The sequence below is a fragment of the Micropterus dolomieu genome, linkage group LG01 (assembly GCF_021292245.1).
Source record: "Micropterus dolomieu isolate WLL.071019.BEF.003 ecotype Adirondacks linkage group LG01, ASM2129224v1, whole genome shotgun sequence".
Lineage (NCBI taxonomy): Eukaryota > Metazoa > Chordata > Actinopteri > Centrarchiformes > Centrarchidae > Micropterus > Micropterus dolomieu.
The window spans coordinates 40,676,733-40,701,438 of record NC_060150.1 but is presented as its reverse complement, the minus strand read 5'-3'; the positions used below and the strand labels follow the sequence as shown (position 1 = coordinate 40,701,438).

Here is a 24,706-nt window from a genome sequence, read left to right as displayed (position 1 = left end):
AGTTCGCCTCCAAAATAGCCTCTGTCAGTGGTACCCGTCTTTGGCTCCACTGAGAAGTAGGGCTCCCCCTGCAGGATGGAGTAGATGAGCTTGGCGTTGTTTCCAAACATGGGATCATCAGCATCTGTGGCTGTCACCTGGGCCACTGTGGTCCCTGTGGGGGGAGGGGGATCACACAGTCAGAGTTAGCTCTCAGGCAGCAGTTCCAGTCGACGGGGAAATAAAGTGATTATGCCACAGTCCCGCAGGGTCTGTCTGTCTGGCTCAGAGGGGGAGCAGTGGAAATGGAAGAGAGGAGGGGGTGAGGTTGAGGTAGGGTTAGAGGAGGGATGCTGACAAAGGGGCGGGGGTCGGGAGGTGGGGGTGGGGAGCAGCACTGGCCTTTCACAATTCAGTAAGACGGTGCAGGTGTGTGTGACAGCCTCTCCAGGCCTATAGCAACAGCTCTCTCAATATCCACCAGCCCCTCCTTTTCTTTCCTCCACACTCTGATTCAGTTTCACCTCTCTATCTTTCACACTTACTACCCTTTTCTCCACTGACCATATCCTACTCCTCACCTTGCTTTCTAGATGATCTTTCCCTCCCTCAGTCCTCTTGTTTATCTCATTCTTTATTTTCCCAGAGAGCGGTCTTTCTTTCTCACAGGCAGGGATTTACCGGAGCATTTCTTATTTTCAGTTGCCCGCACTCCAACCTTCCCCCTCTCTTTCCGAGACCAATGCATTATGATTTATTACGAGTGAGATATTATGCTGCAAAAGCAGATTACATATAAATTGAAATGGTAATGTTTGTGGTATGAAAGGGCAGTGGTTATAATAACATTACTTAAGAAATATATCCATAAAGACATCGAAGCTATGATACAGAATCCAATACTTTTAACTTCCTGAATGGGGACAGATGACAGACATTCATATAACCTTTTGTTCATTGTCTTCAGTCAAGATTTAATTTAAGAAAATTAATTTATTTAAGTATATCCTTTGAAAAAATAATGCCAAATGCAAGTTTTTATCTGTTCAATGGAAAATGTTTAACTTTTATTAAACTAATAACTTGTCTGTATGAATAATATCTTAAATAAATGATACTCTGAAACATAGAAATATAGCTACATGTTTGATCTAGAATAATGCCATTGTTTAGCCTATTTTAAATATTAGCACACCCTCTGTTCGACGAACTGTATTTGAGGTGGTGGCAGAAATATCAGAGACAAATGTCTGAGCAGATACCAGAAAAACTACCTACATGGCAGGATACTGTACCACTAAAGGTAAGTGACAAATATGTTTTGCTTTTGGAATTTTGGAGAACTGACCCTTTAAATTTCATTTAGTATATCTGTACTTTCAACTCTTACTGTTAAAGGGGTGACTTATCTTTCTTTAACATACCGGTTGGACACATCTCAGGGATGCTGGACACATACGGTTCGTTCTGGAACTGGGGGACATTGTCATTGATGTCCTCAACCTTAATGATGAACTCTGATTCGGGTTCCTCTGGTTCATTGGACCTCCTGTTTATAGCCTGTGCTTGAAGGACGTAGAAGGCCTTTTCCTCACGGTCAAGCTTCTTCAGTGTCCGGATCTCACCAGAATACTCATCTATCTCAAACACATCTCCGGCGCCTTCTCCTGACAATACATACTTGATAGAAAACTCCCCTCTGTCAGAGTCAGATTTGAGCTGCAGAAAGAGGAGAGGGTACATGAAAGTTAGATTTTTTTCAAACCATTTTTCAGAGGTAACAAGAAGACATGCCTTTCCAAAGTTTAGTATCGCATCAAGGACATGGAGGACATTCAGTCTGAAGCGGTACCTGGCCAATAACGCGAGGAGTGGGATCTTCCTCGAGGACAAACAGCTGTTTCCAGATCCAGGCTCTCCTCAGGCGACGGTGCAGATGAGTGCCCCCCTGGGCCAATTGTTGGGCTTCCAGACCCCGAGTATCTCTCATATCACTCAGCACCCCGCCAGGAATCATAGAAAAGACCATAACCATGGCCAAAACACTCGGCATACTCATTTTTACTGTCCAACCGTGCATTTCCACTGCACTTTCCATGGTTAGTGGACAGAAGATAGTTGGTCCAGTGCTACCGATTCTTCATTCGACAGCACAGTAATTTACGATCCCGGCAGTGCTGTATCCCATCTTGTTATGATGTGGTTTGTATGCATGATCATGTCTCTGAAAAGTTAACAATTTAATTAAACATGAGCAAGAGATTGCAATTAGGGAATTGAAATCTGTAGTGTTTAATTTCACAAAGCTATAAATGCATACATGAAGCATTTGGGTTTTTTTTAAATTACAAAGCAACATTTACGAGCTGTCTATATCTATCCGAAATTAGAAGTGAATTTTAAGAATTGGAAGGCAAATCTAACTTGACGAGTTTACATGCTGTAAAAAAAGAGATGACTTTTAGATGTCTGATTACCAACTATTTCCTAACCAAACTGCCACATTATTGTAGGCTAACAATGTCCAATTTTATAGAATTAATAGTGTTGAATAACATCTAGCATGATGGGTGGTGTTTATGAAGGGGTAGGTCTTACAAAAAAGGTTCGGACTGTTCAAAATGAGACCTATGATGGTATTATCCTTTTTTGCTCATCTGAAAAGAATAAATCCATTACACACCAACTTAGATTTTAAACAAATTCATGCATGAATTCCAGAGCAGAATTGCATTTTACAAGATAAAGACAAACCCTTTGTCCAAGCTCCCTTTTTTCTGTCTTGCATCCTGCAGGCGCCTGAAAACAGCCCTCTGTTTTGAATTCAGACAAGGCCTTGTATTGTGTTTCATGGGGGAGAGCAGGGCCTGAACATCATTCCTTAAGCATGACACCGCACTCTGCAGCTGACTAATGAAGACTTCTAATTAGATCAACGTCTCCCCAGACATGGAAAACAGAGACACACATGCCTCTGACAAACTATGAGTCGAATCGATGCACCAATTATAATGTGCACCAAGATTAGGGTCAAGAGTGTAAGGACAATGAAAGTCAAACAGCAAATTAGTTAGGACCATACAAATAAAACATCTTGAACTGACAACCCTGCCAACCTTAACAGACTTTAACTTTAACAAATTATTCAGTTTCCTTTATATACATGGATAAACTGCGGTGTCTTTCTCATATTATTTCTACGAGCAACAATAACCATCCACTGTCAACATGTCCTTGTCAAAAATACCAAAATATCACACCACAGATTTGTCATCCTATGTTACCAAGGGTGATCATTGCTGTCCATGCTTGTTTGAATTGGTAACCTCTTCTTTTCTCTAAGTAAATGATCAATTTCTCCTGTGAAATGACAATATGTACCCCGTTGGGTTTTTTTATTCTCTGGAGCATATGTCTGTTCAAAATTGCGGATGTTCTTTCTCATTTTAGACCTCTGTCTTGAAGTCGTTTACTCTGAAAAGCAACACAAATTATTTGTCTAGACGTGAAACCCTAAACTCAACTTTATTGCTCTCCAGTCAAGCAGCAAACCATACATCAGCACTCAGTGGGATCAGTTGTTATTAAGGTCTAGAAGTCACAACAGCCATAATTCTAAACCATTTTAATAGAGTTTTTTTGACACTGTAATATCAGCACGTAACATATACAGTCCCACAATGTGTATTCTTCAATCCAAAGTGCTGCACAGGAACACAAGTGCATGCATTTCTAGCATGGGTGGTCCCAGAGGAAATTTGAAATATAGACTATACGGCAGGAAGTTGTTTCAGCAGTTAGAGTAGTTGCAGTATTAATGCCTTAACAGGTCATAATGATCGTATTTAATCTTGTAAAAGTAAATTAGCTGTCAAGGCCTATTTGTAATGAGCTGGTAAAATCAATTACTGATGCAGGCTTTTATTTCTGAAATTCAATTTCAATACAGAACGTGAATGAGAATATGTGTTTGTGCTTATGTATGTCTTTACCGCCCGTATTCATATCTCCACGCATTGCGGAGTGACATTACAATTAGTGGCTAGTGAATCGTGAGCTGTTGCGGTCTTTCATAGGGCTGCCAAGCACGCGTCCAAACTGAACGCCTTGAGCCAAAGCTAGACAACAGCCCTCAATGATGTTACTCTGAGCAACACCTCAGCTGCCAACATGCCAAGGAGTCTGCTTAAAAATCTTCCTGGGGGTGTTAGCCTTTACTGATGTGGCTGGAATAGTGCACAGGTCAACAGATGTTTGGGTGCCAATTTAACAAGACGGGCCTTTCTAGAAATAAGTGATGAAATTCTGGGAAAATAATGGGTATGCCAAAATAACTCCCAGCTCCGGGTCTGTAAATAGCTAAGGTATTAGGGAGTAAGTAAAACACATGTCCTTGTGTGACAGCTATCTTGATAGTGCTTGATAATAATGATGGCCTTGGCAAAGTCTGATTTTAAACGTATCATATATATTGATAGATCCACTCCATATGAGCTATACACAATACAAAGCTATTAGTTATCATTTACAGGTGTATAAGTTCTGAGAAAAATCTAAAGAAACTAAAATGTGAAGAAACGCAGTTGAACTCTAGGGTCAATTTTCTCCTTTCAAAAGAAAGTCACATTTCTACATGACATGCAGTACATGCAGAATGCCCTGTGGATGACAGCCATTCATTACCTCTAATAGGCCTTCTTCCCATTTCCAGCAGACCTCCTGTAGCCTGTATGTACAGTACGCTACTCTACCACATGACAGAATGACAACGAGCTGCAGTCTCACAATGTTAAGCACTAGATGCGCTGAGACCGTCACATTATTTTCCTATATGGTGATGTGCTCTAGCTAATAAAATGTCGCTCTGTTGTAGAAATGGTTCCGGGATGCTGTTAAAATGTGTCTAATGTGCCAACGCAAATGTTGAAATGCAGCAATAAAGAAAAAGCAGCTTCTACTTGACATTGAAGATGACACATCAATATGCACTGCCAACGCTAACTGCTAAGCGATGCTAACTTGCATCAATCTTCTTACTTGGTCTTGTGTATGATCATTAAAAAAAGAAATGGAAACGTGAAGAATATGAAAATGTGTGAAGCTGAAAACAAAAGATCCAAATATAGACTCAGACCTCTCATTTCACCACAATCTTGCAATCTCCTTCTGTTAAGCCTCACTTCTTTAAGATCATCCTTCCAAGACAAATTGTCCTTAATTGGTCATTTGGGAGCTTATCACGGGACTTTTTGTTTACTGTTCAGCTCTGTAAAACAATAACTCTGACATGTAGTTTATGTTTCCTAAATCAGGACCTCAAATGACTCAAGAGACTGAGCTAGAACAACAGGGGAATGTCAAGCCATCATGTACTTGCATGTAAGTAATTTGTTTGATTTTGTTATGTGCACAAGTGGAAATCATTACTGCTGAACAAAGTGTCATAACATTTCCACTGACATTTATCAGCGAAAGGACTACATCCTATGATTTGTCTCCTTTCTTTTTCAATGTGAACAATTAACTGATGCTGTCAAAAATATTAATAAAGAATAAAAAAGAGGGATGTGGATTTAAACTACAGGCAATTATCTATAAAGACTTAATTATGGCCATAAAAAGAAGTTTGAGACAAATGTTTTTACAGTCAAATTATCTATGGGCCTATGGCTAGGAAGCCACATCATGTAAGCATTTTCCACACGTCATTGTCTTGCCAAGGTTTTTTTATGTACTCCTATACTGAGGATGTTCTGCAGTTACAGATGGCGTATATTGTGCATCAATGTTTACTGCCCTTGAATGCTTTCACTAACATGTCTAAACTTTCACAGAGAACATGTCTAAACTTTCACTGAGAACATGTCTAAAATTACCCACCTAAAGAAAGGTCATGGAAACTGAACTATAATAATTTAGTAATGTCAGATTGAGAAGGATCTCCGAATGAAATTTGTACTCCAAAGCAATCTTCAAAGCTCGTGTTTTTACTAAATATATAGGCAAGTACACAGAGATCAGTTACTCAATATGGAATGAAAAAAGTGCTTATTTCAATGAAATACACTCTTTACATTATCTGTACGTAGGCCTCAAAAAATGTTTTACACAACTACATCACTTTTTTACACTTAGTTAAATTCACTTTAAAGTTATGTCTTCAGCGATTTTAAACATTGTCGGTTATTTCAGAATGTACAACACTAGGAAAAAGCCAGCAAAAGACTCATTTAAGATTGATTGTGTTCAGTTATTATGAATTTCAGCCGTTCTGCTGCTGCTTTTATGTTAAAAACGTCTTTACGCTTTGTATTCTTCTATACATCTTTCCCTAGATAATACATAAAATTATATCCAATTATCTTAGGACAAAAGCTCAGCTCTTATAGCATGTATAATGTCCACCAACTCACCCACCTGTTTGTGTGATGCTGCTGTCCCCCAAGCCACTTGTCACCAACCGCCGTCAAGAGAGATCATCACGGGGTGTAAAGAAACACAATCTGCTTGACTAAATACCCTGGTACTGGAAAGCAATTCAGTCACCACAATAGCAGAAGCGAATGCGCGTGGTTCTCACAATGCGTAATCCCCTCTGTTGACGACCTCCCCTTTTCTTCTTCTTCTCGCCCCTTTTCTGCCCTTCTCAAACTTCCCGGGGAAGAACAAACACAGGCCCTATTGTCTGGGACTCACATCTGAGCAGCGCAGAACACTCATAGCCTTCATTGCCATGCAAATAGTCACAGCCTAGACTTACAAATGGATTTCTATCTTTTCACCCTCTCTGTTTTTTTCTCCCCATTTTTGTGAACAATCCGGCGCTTATTAGAGTTGAGCTGGAGCATGGAGGGGATGGTAATTCATCCACTGTACGACCACTATTTCTGCTAGTGATAGGAAGGCAACAGTCTGTTTTTTGACATTCAAGCCGAGGGAGCATGCTGTTCCTGTATGCCCTGTCCTGATATGGTCAAATTAAAAAATTGACCTATCATGACACCGAAATCACTTGGGAAGTTGTTTGTCTGCCACAGTCTTCCAGTTGTTTACATGTACTTGTAAGCATGTGACAATTTTATTAGTGTCTTTTCATGACTGATGTAATGTAACCAAACCTTTGATAGCATAAGAACACAATCATTTAAATAAAGTTGTTGAGTAGGTTGAGTGTTTTTTTAATAGGCTCAATACTAAACTTGTGTTTTGAATTTAGTCAGTGCTTGAAGTGTGCCGGTACTGTTTGGTGTACCATGACTTTTTCTTGTGCACTGGCACTTCTCACAAGCTGCCGGCACTCTTCTCTGCCCTCTCCATATCAGGTTCTCTGGCCAATTCATAACGGCCCTAAATAAACTGTATTACCCAGGGGCTATTACGTTGCGCTCACCTGTTCCCGTTCTCGCCTGCTTGCTTTTCTCTGTAAGGTAGTCAAAGTAACTTCACATAAACATTACAAAGCCTGGGTCCAGGGCTGGTACTGTATCAGTTTCTCTCTCTTTTTCTCCTTCAACTTTCTTCTTGATTCCGGAATCACCAATTACATCCTGTGTTTCTTCCCTGCCTCTTTCCATTCATTGGTATGTAGCTGCAAAGGTTACTGAGTAACATCTGTGCTAAATTAAACTGCAGTACAAAACTGGATGGTTAAAATAACACTAGCCTACTATAACACGCTACTGCTCAACACTGAATGTCACATGTCGATCCTCTATTGACATGAGGATACAGCTTTTCAGAGGAGCACAGAATAGACACAACTTGAATTTACAACAGAAACTGCGGGGGGAGCCCTGTTTCAGCACTCTAGTGTATGGTATGCTTCTGAGTAAAGATTATTTCAAAATACGAGAGGTGGGTAAACAGAGTTTACAAGCATTTACCCTCCACTACAGCCCTGCTGGTAATTGTGGTCATTCCAATTACCAAAAGTCGAAAGTTTGTCATTCATGAGTAATTTTTGATTTTACGACAAAATAACCTTTTGGATAAAATACCCAAAGAGCCTTCATTACATGCTTCTCGTAAACATGCTAAAGCCCTCCGAGGGCTAATTACAAACCTGAACAATGCTAATAGATTTGATAATTAGAATGCTCTACAAGGGTCATGCTAGCATTGCTGGGTGTAAATGTCTCCAAAGTGGCCGCACCAGCCTTCCCACACAGCTTTATGACAGGGTGGAATTTGTTATTTCGGAAGTTGAGATTAGTTCTTCCTGTGAACTCCGCCGCTCCTGTTCTGATTCCATATCAAACAGAGAAATGTCAGGACCTGCACTGTGACATTTCAAATCCCCATTGTAGACCTTGTCTAATTGAACCACCCTCATTATAATGATGGAGTGTGGACCGACCAGTGCAAAAGAACATCAGAGATGAAAGCTATGGTTTGGTGCCAGCAAGAATTATTTACATTCCCGGTCTTTTCTTCTCTTGGAACGCAGCAGTGAATCCAACTATCTCTCAGTCTCCGGTGACATTTCAGGGCTGTCAAATAATGGGTGCAGAGTAATGGTCAGCATATTTGCAACAAGATAAAGGTGAGTCTGGTCAAATCAGCATTCACCAGGATGCCATGATATAAATAATGTAAGCTGTAATAGGAATATATGCCTTGCTTATATCCTGTATTATTCACTATCAGTGAAGATGTCATTCTTTTGACAGGAGGCACAGAGAAGATAATGTGACTCTGACATTGAACTGTTGATTTTACACATTCGTACATTGTTGTTTTTCACATTTTCCCCACTAGTGTGCTCTTCTGATGAAGGCTTTTCTCCCTGAAAAACAAGTTATTCCATAATCAAACATTACACCAATGTCAAGATAAAGGTCACAAGTTCAGGCTCACAACAGATGAAGTGCTGAACTGTTCAGGCTTCGTCATGTTAGAGGCAGATGTGCCCTTCACGGCTTACATTCATACTGTTGCATCGTCTCACTGTAATTGGAGGAAGAATAAAGCGTCATTGGCATTCTGCTCAGTCCACTGTGGTGAATTTGATGAGAATGTCACATTAAAAATGCATGTTCCTCGTACGTTCTTTGGCCTTTGTCTTTAGCCATGGGAAACAGCAGACACTTATGACAAATAAGGACGGAGCTGACGCTGCCTGAGGTGGATCTCTTATTCGACAGGAAATATCAGCGTCTTCTCCCAGTGTCTGCCTCCTCCACATGAGACCACGCATTTGTCAACCGCCTGGGCTGATGGAGGGGAAAAGAAATTGGGTCACGATAGAAAAGTTGCATAGACATATAAAAATTATCCTAATAAATAAAATCACAAACAGCACAAACATAATTCTTTACCTGATAAATGATGGTCGTGTTACATAAATCCTGGTCACTTTCTCAGGAAATGCTCAACTAAATCAAGCTTCATACATCACTGTTCATCTATATTTTTGTAGTAGTTTGTAGTAATGAATCAACAGCTCAGACAGACAACTGATGGCCGTCAGCCAACTGTCGACCAGCTGCTGGACGATCACTTGTGAGACACATCAGGTGTCCCAGATCCTCCACAAATGAGCACTAACTCTGCACTCTGGGCAGCAAGGGAAATCTCCTGGAACCAGACAGCAATGTTTAGCTCACATAAACATTTAAAGTGGTTCTGTCCATAAAATTTATAGCTCAAGCTGAAAGGTAATTAAAAGCCTATGATCAAGTACACTAAAGGTTTCATTTCCATTACTTAACTTGTGCAACTTTATGCCTATACACAGTATATACAGTACTGTGCAGAAGTTTTAGGCAGGTGTAGATAAATGCTGTAAAGTAAGAATGCTTTCAAAAATAGACTTTAATAGATTACATTTATCACTTAACAAAATGCAGAAACTACCCTCAGTCCTTATGTGGATTTAGGCAGCCTCATTTGCTTCTCTCTCTTCATGTAATCCCAGACAGACTTGACGATGTTGATATAACAGGGCTCTTTGGGGACTTTACCATCACGTCCAGGACTCCTTGTTCTTCTTTATGTGGAAAATAGTTCTTAATGACTTTCGCTGTATGTTTGCTGTAGTCAGTCTAGAGCAACCAGCTGCCATTTTTCTGCACCTCAGTTCTCGTGTTTCTATGCAAAGTTGAGTCACTTGGCCTTGTTTCCATGTTGGAGGTATGGCTTTTTGCCCTCAAGTCTTCCATGAATGCTACTTCTAACCAGACTTCTCCAGACTGTAGATGGATGTAGCAGGGCCCAACTGTCATCTGCTGATGGCACTGTTGGACATTTTCCGATTGTGAAGGGAAGTAAGCATGATGTGTCTTTCATCTGCTTTCATTAAGTTTTCTTGGCCGACCACTGCGTCTACGGTCCTCAGCATTGCATGTCATACTTCTTTAAAAGAGCTTGGACAGCACATCTGGAAACCCATTGTCTGCCTTGAAATGTCTGCCAGGGAGAGACCGTGCTGATCCAGTATAACTGCCTTGTGTCTTGCTGTGTTCAGTCTTGCCATGGTAAATGACTTTTGACAATGAACTGTCTTCAGCAACTTCACCTGTTCCGCTTAGTTTTGCTGTTCCTCACCCAGTTGTATTCCTACTACACAGCTGTTTCTGTTTCAGTAAATGATTGTGTTCCAACTTACATACTGAATTAATGATCATTAGCACCTGTTTGGTATAATTGTTTAATCACACATCAGACAATATCCCAACAAAATCCCTGACTTTGTGCAAGTGTACCTAGAAGAATTGATACTGTTTTGTCCTGTGGCTCAGCAGATAGAGCGGGTCACCCATTTATCAGAAGATTGGTAGTTTGATCCCAGGCTGTACCTGTTGTGTGTGAATATGTGTGTATGTACACCTTGGCATGATACATACACTGCCATCGGTGTGTGAATGGGTTAATGTGACATGTAGCATAAGGCGCTTTGAGTGGTCAGAAGATTAGAAAGTACAGTCCGTTTGTGTCAGGTCAAATACAAAAGCCACAACACAAATACAAAAGTCACAACACTACAGATTTTTTCAATTATTAAGATGCAATGGTCAAAACTGAAGCCACTTTTTCAAAACTCTTAACACAGTCTGCATTACCAACATGTATCTTGACCAAACAGTTAATCTTACCTCCAAAAGTCACTCAAACCCCCAAAACACTTCATACAAGTCTGAAAATAAACTCGTTCAACCAAAATACTGGCAACAATTTTCACTCAGAAAGCATATGATATTACTCATATTACACTGATCAACAAAACACTAACAACAGGAAGCATTATATAAATATGATGAACGTTTATCTTTGAAATGTCACTGATTTATTTATATAAATCAGTATTTCATATGGTACAGTTGTTCTCAGTCACGTTGGTACATTTCTCAGATCAGAATTTAAATTGTACTTGTTCAACCTCCACCTCATCTAGTCACTTGTGCACATAGCAATTTCTCAGTCTTTTGAGAAATTGCAAATTGCAAATGCTTTGACACATTTATGCAAATCATTATGTACAATTGTCTGCTGTTTCCTACGTTATCAATTTCTTATGTCATGTTGATCACAATGTATTACAGCTTTCAATTGCTAAGAGGCAAGGGTCAAAACTGAAGCCACTTTTTCAAAACTCTTCACACAGTCTGCTTTACCAACATGCATCCTGGCCAAACAATTAATCTCACCTCCAAAAGTCACTCAAACCACCAAAGCACTTCAACAATTTTCACTCAGAAAGCATACAATCTCAGTCATAACAAAACTCTAACAAATCGGAGCATTTCATAAATGTAATGAACTTTTATTTTTGAAATGTGACTGCTTTTTTCACATAAATCAGTATTTCATATGGAATACAGTTGTTCTCAGTCACGTTGGTACATTTCTCAGATCAGAATTGAGATTCTACTTCAACCTCCACATCATCAAGTCACTTGTGCACATAGCACAGTCTTTTGAGAAATTGCTAATTGCTTTGACACATTTATGCAAATGATTATGTACAATTGTCTGCTGTTTCCTACATTATCAATTGCTTACTGTATGTCAAGTTGATCACAATGTATTACAGTATACTGGTTCTCTGTCGAGTCGTCTTACCCCCCAAAACATCTAGTCATAAGTTCATTGAGTAAGTCACATGCAAAATGGCTGAACACATCAAAATCTGCAAAGCATTTTTTCTACATGTCTATTTTGTAAATTTGTGCTATGGCAAATTGATAAAGATATCTGTTAAGAATAAGAATCTGTGGCCCAATAGACAGGAATGTCAACCTAAGGGGGGCTTTCCATGTTTCCATTTCTATTTTTGTAATTGTTTCCGTTATGCTATGTAGTGCTGTAAAATAATCTTGTCTTTTTCTTTTCTCCATCACAATGCTCTGTCAACAAATTACAGTGCATACAGTAAAGGTGTAACTGTGAATCCTGTCCAATCCCCTGCATAACTCTGTATAACTCTGTACTGTTGAAATTGATCTATGTCATACATAAAAAGTGCAGCCTTGTGCATTTTCAATCATTGTCATCTAAACCTTAGCTATAGTTTACCAATACAAATTGGTATGATTCTAGAAATGTATCAAAGCAACTGAGGAAAAACCACATTCCGCAATTTACTTGTGAAATAGAAGTTACTGAAATTTCAGTGCTGCAATACAGTTGTTTACACAGTAACAAGCCTGAGACAAAATGACCACAACCTGTTTAATGATGTACCAACCCCTTGAACCAATTCTGTTAAATACAACCACATTTTATGCATTACACTTAGCTTGCAGTTTTACAGTAAAGCCACAAAAAGTCACCTTTGTATTTGTGTTGTGACTTTTGTATTTGTGTTGTGGCTTTTGTATTTGGCCTGACACCTCTGGGCCATCGTAAAAGTCACACCAAATTGATTTGATTTATATATTACTTCTGTTCACTCACTTTGCATTTTGTTAATTGAAAAACAAAAAATATATTGAAATTCTTTGTTGTTACAGATACTCATTTGCACATCAAGGCACAAAGGAATAGAAATAGAAATAATAGTATAAGTTGTTAAGTAGAGAATATAAGAAAGTACAAAAATCTAAGAATATAATTTATTGCATTTTTCAACACCTAAAACTTTTGCACATTACTGTATATACATACACAGTGAAAACCACATATTGACCACGATTACAGCAATCAACTGCTTACAAAAATCAAGTAGTCTGCTTACAGTGCTCATTTTAGGTCTTTTAATAGATGACAACATAAGAGAGAGGGGCATTACCAGGACCACACCAAGCGCCATGTGTTCTCGCATCTTTAATGAACAAAGTGTTTCAAAGTTTTGCACATTCTTTCAGAGCCATAGCCAACACCTGTCTGATTCCAACACCAACAATCTGGTTGTATAATTCAATCATATCTGCTTGTTGTCACTAAATATTACTGCTCCTGAAAACAGAAATCCAGTCTCCATGTCCATTACCTCAGTTGGGTTAAAGTGATTACAGAGGACTTACGTAAAACAAATCCTACTTTTTTCACTTGGAGAGTGGCCATATGTGCAATAATACATGCCAAACTTTATTGTAAAAATGTAAATGTAAAAACTAATAGGTAAGATGCTGGGAAAGACTGCTACAAGGTGATGCACATGGCAGTGTGGAGGGTCTTTGTATTTCGCAGATTACAGCCTCTGTAAGAAGAGAGTGAGGGGTGATAAGTCTGATTTGGTATTAGCCACCGATACAAGACACCTTGAGTTCTTGAGACACGCCACATCAAAATGATCTCAAACGGGTGAATTGTTTGATTTGTTGTTTTGGACTGTATAACTCTTTGGAAGTTTCCCATTCAGCTTTTACTCATAACAGAAACTCCAAACTGCCTGTATCAAGAGAAGAAATGACCGACCAAGGACAAGGAAACAACACACTCAAACAGGAACATTTCAAAATTGTACCACGCAGGCTCTTGGGGACACATTAAATGGAAGGTAGACGTAAAACTTCCATGCATACCACAAGAAAACATTAGTGTGTTACCGTCACAAATGTCGTGATGTTATTCTTCTCTATCTTCTGTAGTCTATTTACTTCCTTAGTGACAATTATAATGCATCTTCTTGAGATTTGTCTACATGATGTTAAGATCTCAAGTTGGCTAAAAGTAAAGCCACCTACACCAGCTGCAGGAAAGTCATATCACTGTTTTTCTATTTTATGTCAGCGAAGTTTCATCTTCTGAGAGTGAGAACTGACAGCATTTCTCAAAGGAGTCACTGAAGACCAAGCAGACTCCTCTCTGTTCTCCGGGGAAATATAGGTTTGAGTTGAACGTGCAGTATCCATCATACCAATGAAATGCATAATTAATTCTCATCATTCTCGTAATCCTTCTCTAGACTTGACCGCAAAGATGAAAATTAAAAGCCGGAGCCCATGTCAGCAGGCTGGGTGATATCTATTGTAGTTTTCTCACTCAGTGGCAAAGAAATGCAGATGATAAATCGGCAAGGTTACAAAGTATTTACACAAATAAGTTGAAAACAATCGATCCAGTGCACCACACTGTCATACCCTTAGGGATGTGGTTCCCCTGGAAGAATGCACAATCCCCCTGGCCTGGGTTCATTTGAGACGCAGATTGTGTCTGATTGATCAATGAGAACCACTGCTGAGCCATCAATCTAACAGGAGTGGAATAGGAAAAAGGGAGCATTAACATGTATAAGCTGCCGTGTCCCGGCAACGTCCTCTACCTTGAGTTGGTGGGAAAGCAGCCACCTCTGGGGACATGAACAAAAGTGGTAAGTCTAAGACCTGCAAGAGGAATGTGTTATATAAGGACAACAGGGACGATGTCAACATCTCAGCTTTTTTGTGATCTCATCTCTGTCACACAGCAGAGGCTCCTTATACCTGTATCTTACCAAAAAATATATCTACCATGAAGCCGCTGATACTCCTGCACAGGTTGGGGAGTTAATAATCCCTGAATTGTGTCAAACTTGAATATCACCTTCAGACGCCCTACAGGTAATCATCACTGTAGGCCGCTAATGAAAGCATAAAATTGCTGGCACCTTTTGGCTAACCTCTGCGCTGCAGTATTTAAGACAAACAGGTGATTAATGAGTGATTTGTGCTGGTTTTGCTGGTAGACAGCTGTTCCATATTGCAGTAATCATTGGGCGGAGCACTTATGAAGTGTGCATCAAGGTCTTTCTTTAAGGTTGCATTGCTTCTGAGATCCATTTCCAGGAAAATGGCTAACATGTTGTGCTACAGACTTTGACAGTTTTTATACAATCACAGCACAGCATGCAACAACAAAGGCTACACAGCATGCAAAAATATGAACTATAATGATACTGCAGCTATTGTGCAGAGTTTTCCATTTTTCAACAGAGGATAAAAGTTTTTGGACTATAATTGTGGAAATAGCCTCTGTTGAGTGGAAATAGCTTCTGTTGAGTAAAAACAAGTGGTGTATAAGTGCCAGCGCCAAATTGAAAAAACTAGTGGCACCATCCCTAAAAGCTGCAGTGTCACATTTTGCACTTCAAAAAATGAAATGAAAGAAATGTTTATGATTTCTTACCCAAAGAGCAAAGGACAGTAAAAGAAGAGATCAGTGGCTACTATGGGTACGTCTGTGGCAAATACTTCGTCACAGGTTAGCTAATGATGTTACTAAGTAAATCACACACGAACTGATTGTGCCTGTAGATCAAAGCGAAATCAGAAAAGAGGCTAGGTGATGGTGTAAGTAAAGTTTTTACTGTGTGTTTTGTTTTACAGTCTGTCCCGTTGAAAGACCTCTGAAGAGTATTTTAAAATTAACAATTTACACAAATTGAGTTGACCAACCCTCTAATAATGAACGTTGTAAACAGTTTAAAGTAACGTAGGACATGGGGCTAAAACAGACCTCTTTTCTACTTCTCGGCTTGTAATAAAAGTTTGCGTAATAAGCACAAATGGCTATCAAAATCTAGATTGCGGTTCCACTTCTTTAGTGTTGTGTCGTTCAAAGAACAAATTGATTAGTTCAGGACTCTCAACTGTGGGTCTCTAGGTTTGAGTCGTTCATTTGTCACGTGACATCTCGGCTACTGTGGAGCAAGAATGAACTGTTCGTTCACCACTCACTCAAACTTTCATTCATTCAGCAGCCTGAGTTACTGCCAGCGCCGGAGAATGAGAACCAAGTTGGTTGTAACAGGTATCAGTCACTGGACTGACATTATCTATTTTGTTAATTATGTGACATTTTATAAAGCATAACGTTATTACAGTGCAGTGATGTTGTGCTATAGTTTTAACACAGCCTACCGTAACTTTAGTCCTGCTGTTTACAGCTGATCAGAGTTGTTCTGGGTCTGCTCCACTTCAGAGCCCTGACAGGGTTCTACCGGGAGCCGAATTACCTCCGAGGTCGTCTCCTCTCCAAAACAAACGCACCCGGTCATTAAAACATTAAAACACAGCCACATAGCCGCGTTACCGTTAGCCCTGTTGTGTGTTTACAACTAACAGCTGATCCGGGTCCACCAGAGAACGCAACATAACATTTCCTTTTTATTTATCAACAGAGCCGTGCTGTTGTTTCAAAGCTCTTGACTGGTGAACAACCTGGCAGCGTTTGAGAGCGATGTGGTCATGTTTGTGTCTCTCTGTCTGCAGAATCCGGACCTGATGTGGCCCATTCTGCGTCCAGACCTGCCAAACTTCTGCGTTTATATTGTGTGTTTATTTCTTTGTTCCTCTCTCTGTGCTGGAGTTCTTTTAAGAAGTTGGTGGCTTTATCCAGATTATTATTATATTGGTGAATTTTAATAAGAGTGTGTTTTATTCATCTAGTAACCTAGTCTAGTGTCAAGTTTATTACTTCACCATATTCCCAGCAAATCTGATGTTAATATATAGATTTTACTCACTTGTGGCCCCATGGGGCTTTATAAAGCAATGATAGAGAAAGATCAAGAGGTGAATTTGTGCATTATACTTTGTCAATGAAAGCAAGCCAGGCAGCCTTCTGTGTTTCAGAACTGCGCTGTTTTTTAATCACCCTCTAGAGGGCTGCAGCGTTCAAATGAACGAAATGACAAAAAAAGATTAGTTAATTTAAATGAACAAGATTTGATGAGTGACGTTTCCCATCACTACACTTGAAGTAATTACTTTACATTTTTAATGTCATATTGGACAAACTACCAAAACAGCAAAATAAAGTGACAAATGTCAGATAAACATTACCTAAAGATTCAATAAGGCAGTTGTATGTGTCACTTTGTCTACTTTGACAAAGGCAGACTGGAAGGACCCCTATTTCTGTAAAAAAAAAAACGTTGTTTGCATTACTGGCCATAGGATTTGGGCCACTAATAGCTAAATAGTAATATTGTTTTCATATTTTATACTATGAAATTAGCCTCGGAAACATAAAACGGGAAGAATATTTACATTTTAATCCAATCAAAGAGTGAATACATAATGAATCTACCTTGCTGTCTGCTGTTGTTATTTCATTGCTAATGCTGACTTCGGTAACACAAAGGCGTGGAAGATGATTGGAATGTCTCCAACTGGACAACTCTTATATGTGTGCACTAATCATTTTACCTTGGCTTTCTCAATGTGGACCAGTCATGTTACAAAACAGGATTTGCTTTAAAACAGAAGCTTAAATATAGATCGATACTGACTCTAAACTTGGAACCTAAATGTTTTGTCATTTTTGTGTTGCTTTACTGTTTTCTTTAAAGGTTAAACTTGGCATTAGCATGTGCTGCGGCTAACGTGGCTAGCGTCTATTGTATTCAGTATTCAGAACTGAGGGACAGCCAAGAGAAATTCGTGAACGTTAAGCATAATTTAAGGCCAGTTACCATAATAGGTTGGTTGTGGGGAAACTGTTTCATGTTGCTGGTGGCATTACCATGGAAGTAAAATAAATAAACATGAAGCATAGCGTTAGTTCAGGCAGGCAACAAAGTCAAGTTCAGCTCATTCCAGCATATCAGCTGATAGCACCCATCTTCAGCAGCACATCAGCTGACTGCTCAGCTGATTCCTCTCTTAGCAATCATTGGCAAATTCCATACAAGGCGCCTATTTAAGCTGCAGTAGCCTACCGGCCTGCCCTCGCTTCTTCCTATGTAAAAAGCTCCACCTTTCAGGCTGTATCTGTTAGGGATGCACGATAATTATCGATACGATAAGTATTGCCGATTGGGCATATTTCATTATCGGAAGCATATCGGGGAATGAATTTGGCCGAATAGAATCAAACATGCTAACATGTGCCACCGCATTGTCGCGCTCTGGGCGTCATGTTGCTGGGCACGGATAGAGCCACGCAGACGCAGTTCAGGCAGCTAGCTCCTGTCCTCCTTCCCTCTGTCTCTGTGTGATTCACTGCAGGTAACAATGTGCAGACTGAAGCTACATGGCAATCTAAGCTTAACAAAACTACAGACAGCTTTCATTTAGGTCATTGCTGCCAAGCTAGCATTAGCGCAGTGTGCTTTTAACAACATAGAGGATGAGAGACATGGACAGAGCAGATCAAATCATGTTATGCTCATGTGGCGTGGCCGTTCGTGATAAAAGTTAAGAAACATATGTTGAAAGGCACGCCGACAACGCCACCTAGGGATAGCTATCCTAAGCCCTAGGACTCACAGACACACAGGTTCTTTAAAATCAGGGTTGGAAGAGAGCAGAAACAAACCACACAGGCTATAATAATTTTAACAATTTATTGCCACAATTAAAATAATGTTTATAAGTTAAAAAAGTCTAACTAAAATCAATGTGATGCCACAGGTTAAAAAGAAGAGGGCTTATATAAGAGGGAAATGTTCCATAATTTGCCAGCTCTCGGCAACGGCAAACAGTTACTCGGCCAGCTCAACGGGTTGCTCCATCTGCTCCGCAGTCGTCACCGCTCATCCTACAACAAAGGAAGCTCAGTGCCGCCTAACTCAAAATACCCGAAATGTTACTCACGGTTTCCTCGGCAGCAGTCACACTGTCCGCCCAGGCCTGAGTGAAGTCGCGTTGGCCGACACTGGCTGCTGCAGTCGTCTGCACTTGCGCTGCTGCTGGTTCTGCCCGAAACAGCCTGGCAGGTCCTCGCAGACTTCTGTAGCGGCTGCTCCCCCAGTTGCCCGCCGCTGCTTTGTCTCGGCTGTTGCGCCGGTTCCGGCCGGCTACTTCCCTACAGGTCTCTCGTTCACTACTGCCCTCCTGCTCGATTCCCCCTGCTCGATGCCCAACGACTGGCTGACTTCCTTGCTTCTCTCTCTGTCCTCTGCCCTCTGGACCTGTTATCCTCCATCGGGCCTCTATGCCCTCAGCAGGCCCCTGTTGTCGCCAGAGTCCACACCTGTTGCTCATTGTCTCTTTATCACGTCAGCAGAGGCGTGCGGCATTCTCAGTCAGTAAAGGAGGTGGTGATGGCGCAATGGATAAGACAATCCCTTTGGTGTGAGAGACCCGGGTTCAATCCCCCCATTGTGTCCCTGAGCAAGACACTTAACCCCTACTTGCTCAAGAGGAGTGCTTTGGATACAAGCGTCAGCTAAATGAATAAATGTGAGTAAAACTTAAAATCACATGCATTACAACACACCACTGCACATGCGATAAAAGGCAACACACGCTAAAAAAGCATAGCACACAAATAACACTGACAAAACACACTGCAATGCTAAATTCACAAGACAATTTATTGACAAAGTTTTCTTTTACCCTTGAGGTTTTATTGCACATACTACAGTAACGAAGGTAGCTGTCGTCAACTCAAGTAGCTTAGAGCTACCTTCACTTCAACATGTCCACGGCCTAGCTCTGCACTTGCCATTATTTGTGCATGTGAGCCCACATGTGGTTGTGTTCGCGTGCAAAAGGTGACACAGAGCAGCAGAAGCTGCAGCCTGATAATAAACAGTACGGTCTGCAGCCCCAGGCATGTTTAACACCATGCTTCAATGCCCATCTAGTATCTGATTAAACATGTAAATCATATATGCCTGCTCTGTTCTGTACAGGGGTTCTGCTGCTCTCTGCCTCAGGCTTTCCATGTATGCACATGGATGGGCAGGGAGGTGCTCTCCCTACCTTATGGCTTTTCCACGTAGGCATGTGGAAGGGCAGAGAGGTGTGCTCTCCCTGCCTCATGCTTTCCACATAGGCATGTGGATGGGCAGGGAGATCCCAAAACAGAGCCATACTGCCAAATATAACTACAATGCCGCAATATCAGTCTTTGATGAAGGTTTTCCTGACTGAACTTACATTTGTTCTCTTTTGTAAATTTTGACCAAATAACCACATAAATCAAAACAAACACCAAGGATAATGCACTTGATGTCTTAGCAAAAATGTACTTTAAAGAACATTATTAAGCCAAACCCAGAGAACCAGGTACAGAGGGACAAACAGTTGCAAACTAAACCTTTTGTTACAGCCACAAGCGGCTCATCTGAGGATACTGGAAGTGAAAGTGCTTGCCAAAGGGCATCTTGACACAAGTTGACAACTGGTGAGAACAGCATGTCTTGTTAACTTTTGCCACCCTGATTTTTGCACCTAATCTTGGAGGTTGAGTAGGTGACATTCCAGTTGCTTATCCAATCATTCTGCCATTTTACACAGCCTGAAAAGCATTTTGTTTCATTACACACTGCACATTCAAAAACAATATTAGCACAAATAATGTGCAGATATGTTGGTACACCAAGAAGTTTATTGCTCTGGCTCTATGATAAATAATAGATGAGTTTACAAATTACTCCAGATTCTCACATTATTTTTATAAGCCACAAAATATCTGCGGGGTGAACAAATGTCAGTACTGGGAATATACAGTATAAGCATAAATATTGACATTCAGATTGCTGCAGAGTCAGTCCTTAAAGTAGCCAGTCACAGTAATGCTCAGCTTGTGGCATTATTCATTCAGTCCTCCAGTCATGCATTGGCACAGTAGCTAATCTCTGCCCCCAAGGCACTTCAGCAGTAATGAACCTGTTAAAAAAAATCCCCATCCATGTCATTCTGAATTGTAAAAAAGATTAGCTAATATTTTGGAGGGATTTATTGGACACTTGTGTGTTTCTCTCTGGCTGGAAGTCTGCACTGTCACTCAGTTGATTCCACCGCAGTTTTTTCGAAAAATGGTAAAGCTGCCAAAACTGTTGCTAAAATGATGTGTTTTGCTGTAAAAATACCAAAAGCAATCTCTACCGAGACATCTTTCTAGAATTGTCCACGTTTTAATTTAAACTGATGACAGTGTGAGTGCTGGAAACACTCTTAGTGGTGCGAGAAAGTCTTTCAAAAGCCATTACGTGGCCTAGAGTCACAGGGCTGCATCTTGCTGTCTCATCTATTTTAGGCATGCACCTATTTTTGGCACACTTCTTTTCTGTTCAAACAGCAGGATTGGTCAAGAGTATCATTTCTGACTGGTTTTGCATATATAAACAAGAGCACCTGGTTTTAGTGCCTGACACTTAACCATACTTATGTTGTCATGCACAGATGTAACAGAAACAAAGCACCTGAGTGCACTGAATATTTTGGAGATATGTGAATCCTTAAAGCAGGAGATCAAAAGAAAAAATATTAAATTAATCCACACAGCATAACATTTTCCCCTTAAGAGTTTTTTTTTGTACTTCTGACATTATGTAAACTGCAAATCGGCACCTGTAAAATGTTATCATCAGGGAAACACTTGACTCTGTTTCTCAGTTTGAAGCCCCACTAATCTTTCCATCACAAATCAGCTATCCCTCAGGCATTTGTCGTTTCTTTTACATTTTTAGAGCTGCTATAATGTGTAAGCATCGAAATAAATCATTTCAAATTGAAGTGAATCAAATTGAATCATGGGCAGAATGTCAGATTTTAAGATGCACAGCATCTCTTAAAAGAACTGAAATTGAATTGAAATACCTACAGATAGGCTGTTGCTTCCATTTTAACAAATGTGGTAAATTGTTCACTAAATAAATACTAAAGAGTTATTCTTTTGTTTCTAAATCATTAATTTAAGTATATTTATCAGACAAATGATCAGTACATCGCCAAAAAGGTGAAAATCTAGTTAGAAATTAATATTTGTAACTTTTTACTATTGAATAAAACCATTTAGGTTGCTGAAAGTATACTTAGACCAGCTATGGTAATGTTATATCAAGAAAGGTTTTAGTCAACTTAGAACAAGTTAACACTAGGAACTATTTTTATTTTTCAAATTAAAGTAATATCTCTATATTTCACACTGCACATACAAAAGGTGGTGGATTTAATTAATACATTTTTTTTTACTCATTTTTTAACTCTGTGCCCTTGGAATAACTTCAATGAAGTACATATGAATTCCTAATTTTCCCATTACAAGGATACTTTTTCCCCCTCAACCTTACAAGTTGACAAGAATAAAAAAAAAAACTATAAACCTATTACAACCATAAGCAGCTCTATGGATGCTGTTGGAGGCTAAGTCACTTACAAAAGGACACCTTGACACAAGGTAACAAGTGTGGGGAAGAGCAGCTCTTGTTAACGCTTTTCACTTCAACAAACAGAACTGATAAATGTGAAATGGAGTCCAGGTAACTACACAGCAAAATAGCCACAGAAAGAACTCTAAGGTAGAGTTGTGAGACATTGTTTTTGGAAAGTGTAGCTAGGTAACATCTCACAAATGTCAACTAGATAAAACAATCAACTTTAGCAACATTAGTACAACATCAGTTCCTTATTATCATCATTTTGTCCACCATTAAAAAAAACCTATTTGAAGATGCTAACATGGCAACACAGTTATTCACTGTTTGAAAGTAAGACAGTGAAAACCTGTAACCTCCTTGGTAACTAAATCCCAATTTTAGAATGTCCTAAAACAAACATAAGGTATGATATGATAGAGTGATCCCATTCACAAAAGGGATCTTTGCTGTCTTTGTGTCATGAGATAAGATGGACAGATTAAACCTCCTGGTGTAGAAATATCAGCACATTATTGCAAAAGCTCATTTGGGTGTGATAGCTCAAACAAATGTTGAATACAGACTCAGTCCCCAGTAAATTACAGTTAATTGCCAAGGAGGTAACTCCAGGATTGCCATGCTAACAGTGTGAGTGAGGATAACAATGTTGCTGTGTTGGTCAGTGCACGACTTTGGTCTAGACTGAAATATCTCAACAGTTATTGAATGGATTGCCATTGAATCTGGTATAGATATCCATGAAAACATTGAGAGTTTAAGTACCAGCATGTTTTCATAGAAATAAATACAACAGCCACACATTTTCACAATAGAACAACAAGATAAAATAGTAAAAGACACAAAGGGCTATAACACCTCAAGGGATAAGATGGGGTGGCATAGTGGCTCAGTGTTTACCTCGCAGCAAGAAGGTCCTCTGTTCAGAGCTGAGATGTCTGCATGTCATTCTTTTGATAGACTGGCAACCCGTCCGTGATGTATTTTGCCTCTTGCACAATGCATGCTGGGATAGACACAAGCCTCCTGCAACCCTGAAGAGGATCAGCAATAAGACAGAGAGATGAATGGGCTAAATGGACAGACATTTTAAAGCTATACTCACTCATTTTTAGTGATAATGTTCTTTTTTATAATAGCCTATGTAATATAAAATTGTCTCACCACATCCAGAACTCTGGCATTGCATCTCTGTTCAGAGTGCTCTACAACTTTGCTGTTTAGAGTGAATTTTTCCTTGGCCATGACAATGCTGCCAGGCCTAACACTGAATGTCAGTCTGGACAATTGATACGATAAACCCAATTGAAACTTTCAATCTCTCTCCCGCTGATAAGAACAGAGGGAGTCTGCGAGGGGAGCGAAGGAGGGGGACTTTATTTTCTTGACGGCCTAGTGTCAGTAACAGCAGAATCTCCATTAGACTGGCGAGGGAAACAACATTTGGGAGCACATCACCTGCAGTTCAGCTCAATACATTTTCCACAGCAATATGGTTTCAGTTCAGAAAGGTGAAGAGGGGAAACCTTGGTGATTTAATGTGTTTTTGTGAAAACTGCTTGATATTATGTATGCAGTTCAAAATGTGCTAAGAGAATACAATATATAGCTTCTTAGGATAAGGTAACTCTCCACTCCACATCAGTGTAATAGATAATGAAATCCCAATGGTGGAACAATCATTCATTCATTCATTATTCAATATTTTACTTAAAGGGCCACATGTCAAAAAATCAAGTTGCAAATAAACGGGCTACACGTTTATATCAGGAAGCCTTAAGATTTTAAAAGACATAGGCATTTCCCTGGCTTGAACGCTATTGCATTATGGGAAGTGTAGGATCCAGTGGGGGGGTTTTTTTGGAGCTTCACCTGTGTTAAGTACAAAAAGTCAGGATATCTTGGCTTGGATCTTTTTTCTGTCTTTTGCAAGTCTCCAAAGTACAAAATGCAATACTAAATTTCTGTATTCTTTTAAATAAATGTATCACTAGCAGGCCTATAATTAGAAAATACAATATTACAAGTAAAATCACTGTATTGAAAATCTTACTTAATGAAGTGTTATCAGTAGAATGTGTTTAAATATAACTCAAGTAATAATTCAATGTGCAGAATGGCCTAATTTATATTACTACAAACACTGCATAGTCAAAAGTACGTGGACACCATTTATGCTAGCGTTTATATAGAGGCAGGCAGGGACAGTTCAGTGATTTATTAACAGAAGAAAAGATACAAAAGCTCACAGGCAAG

The 24,706-nt window shown here is 39.7% G+C and overlaps 1 protein-coding gene across 2 annotated transcripts in view; it reads right to left on the bottom strand.

The window, feature by feature from the left end:
* Positions 1-23,691, bottom strand: part of cdh19 (cadherin 19, type 2) — a 37,520-nt gene extending 13,829 nt beyond the window's left edge. Inside the window, exons 1-5 of one of the 2 annotated variants that reach the window (XM_046060625.1) lie at positions 23,615-23,691; positions 23,351-23,484; positions 1,832-2,203; positions 1,404-1,698; positions 35-154 (exon numbers count right to left, since the gene is read on the bottom strand). In XM_046060625.1, the coding sequence (XP_045916581.1) occupies positions 35-154; positions 1,404-1,698; positions 1,832-2,077 (661 nt within the window). In that variant the 5' untranslated portion in view covers positions 2,078-2,203; positions 23,351-23,484; positions 23,615-23,691. Of the gene's footprint in view, positions 1-34; positions 155-1,403; positions 1,699-1,831; positions 2,204-6,396; positions 6,509-23,350; positions 23,485-23,614 lie in introns of those variants that run through there. The other variant, XM_046060708.1, reaches the window with a different exon arrangement.
* Between the last annotated feature and the right edge of the window lie 1,015 nt (positions 23,692-24,706).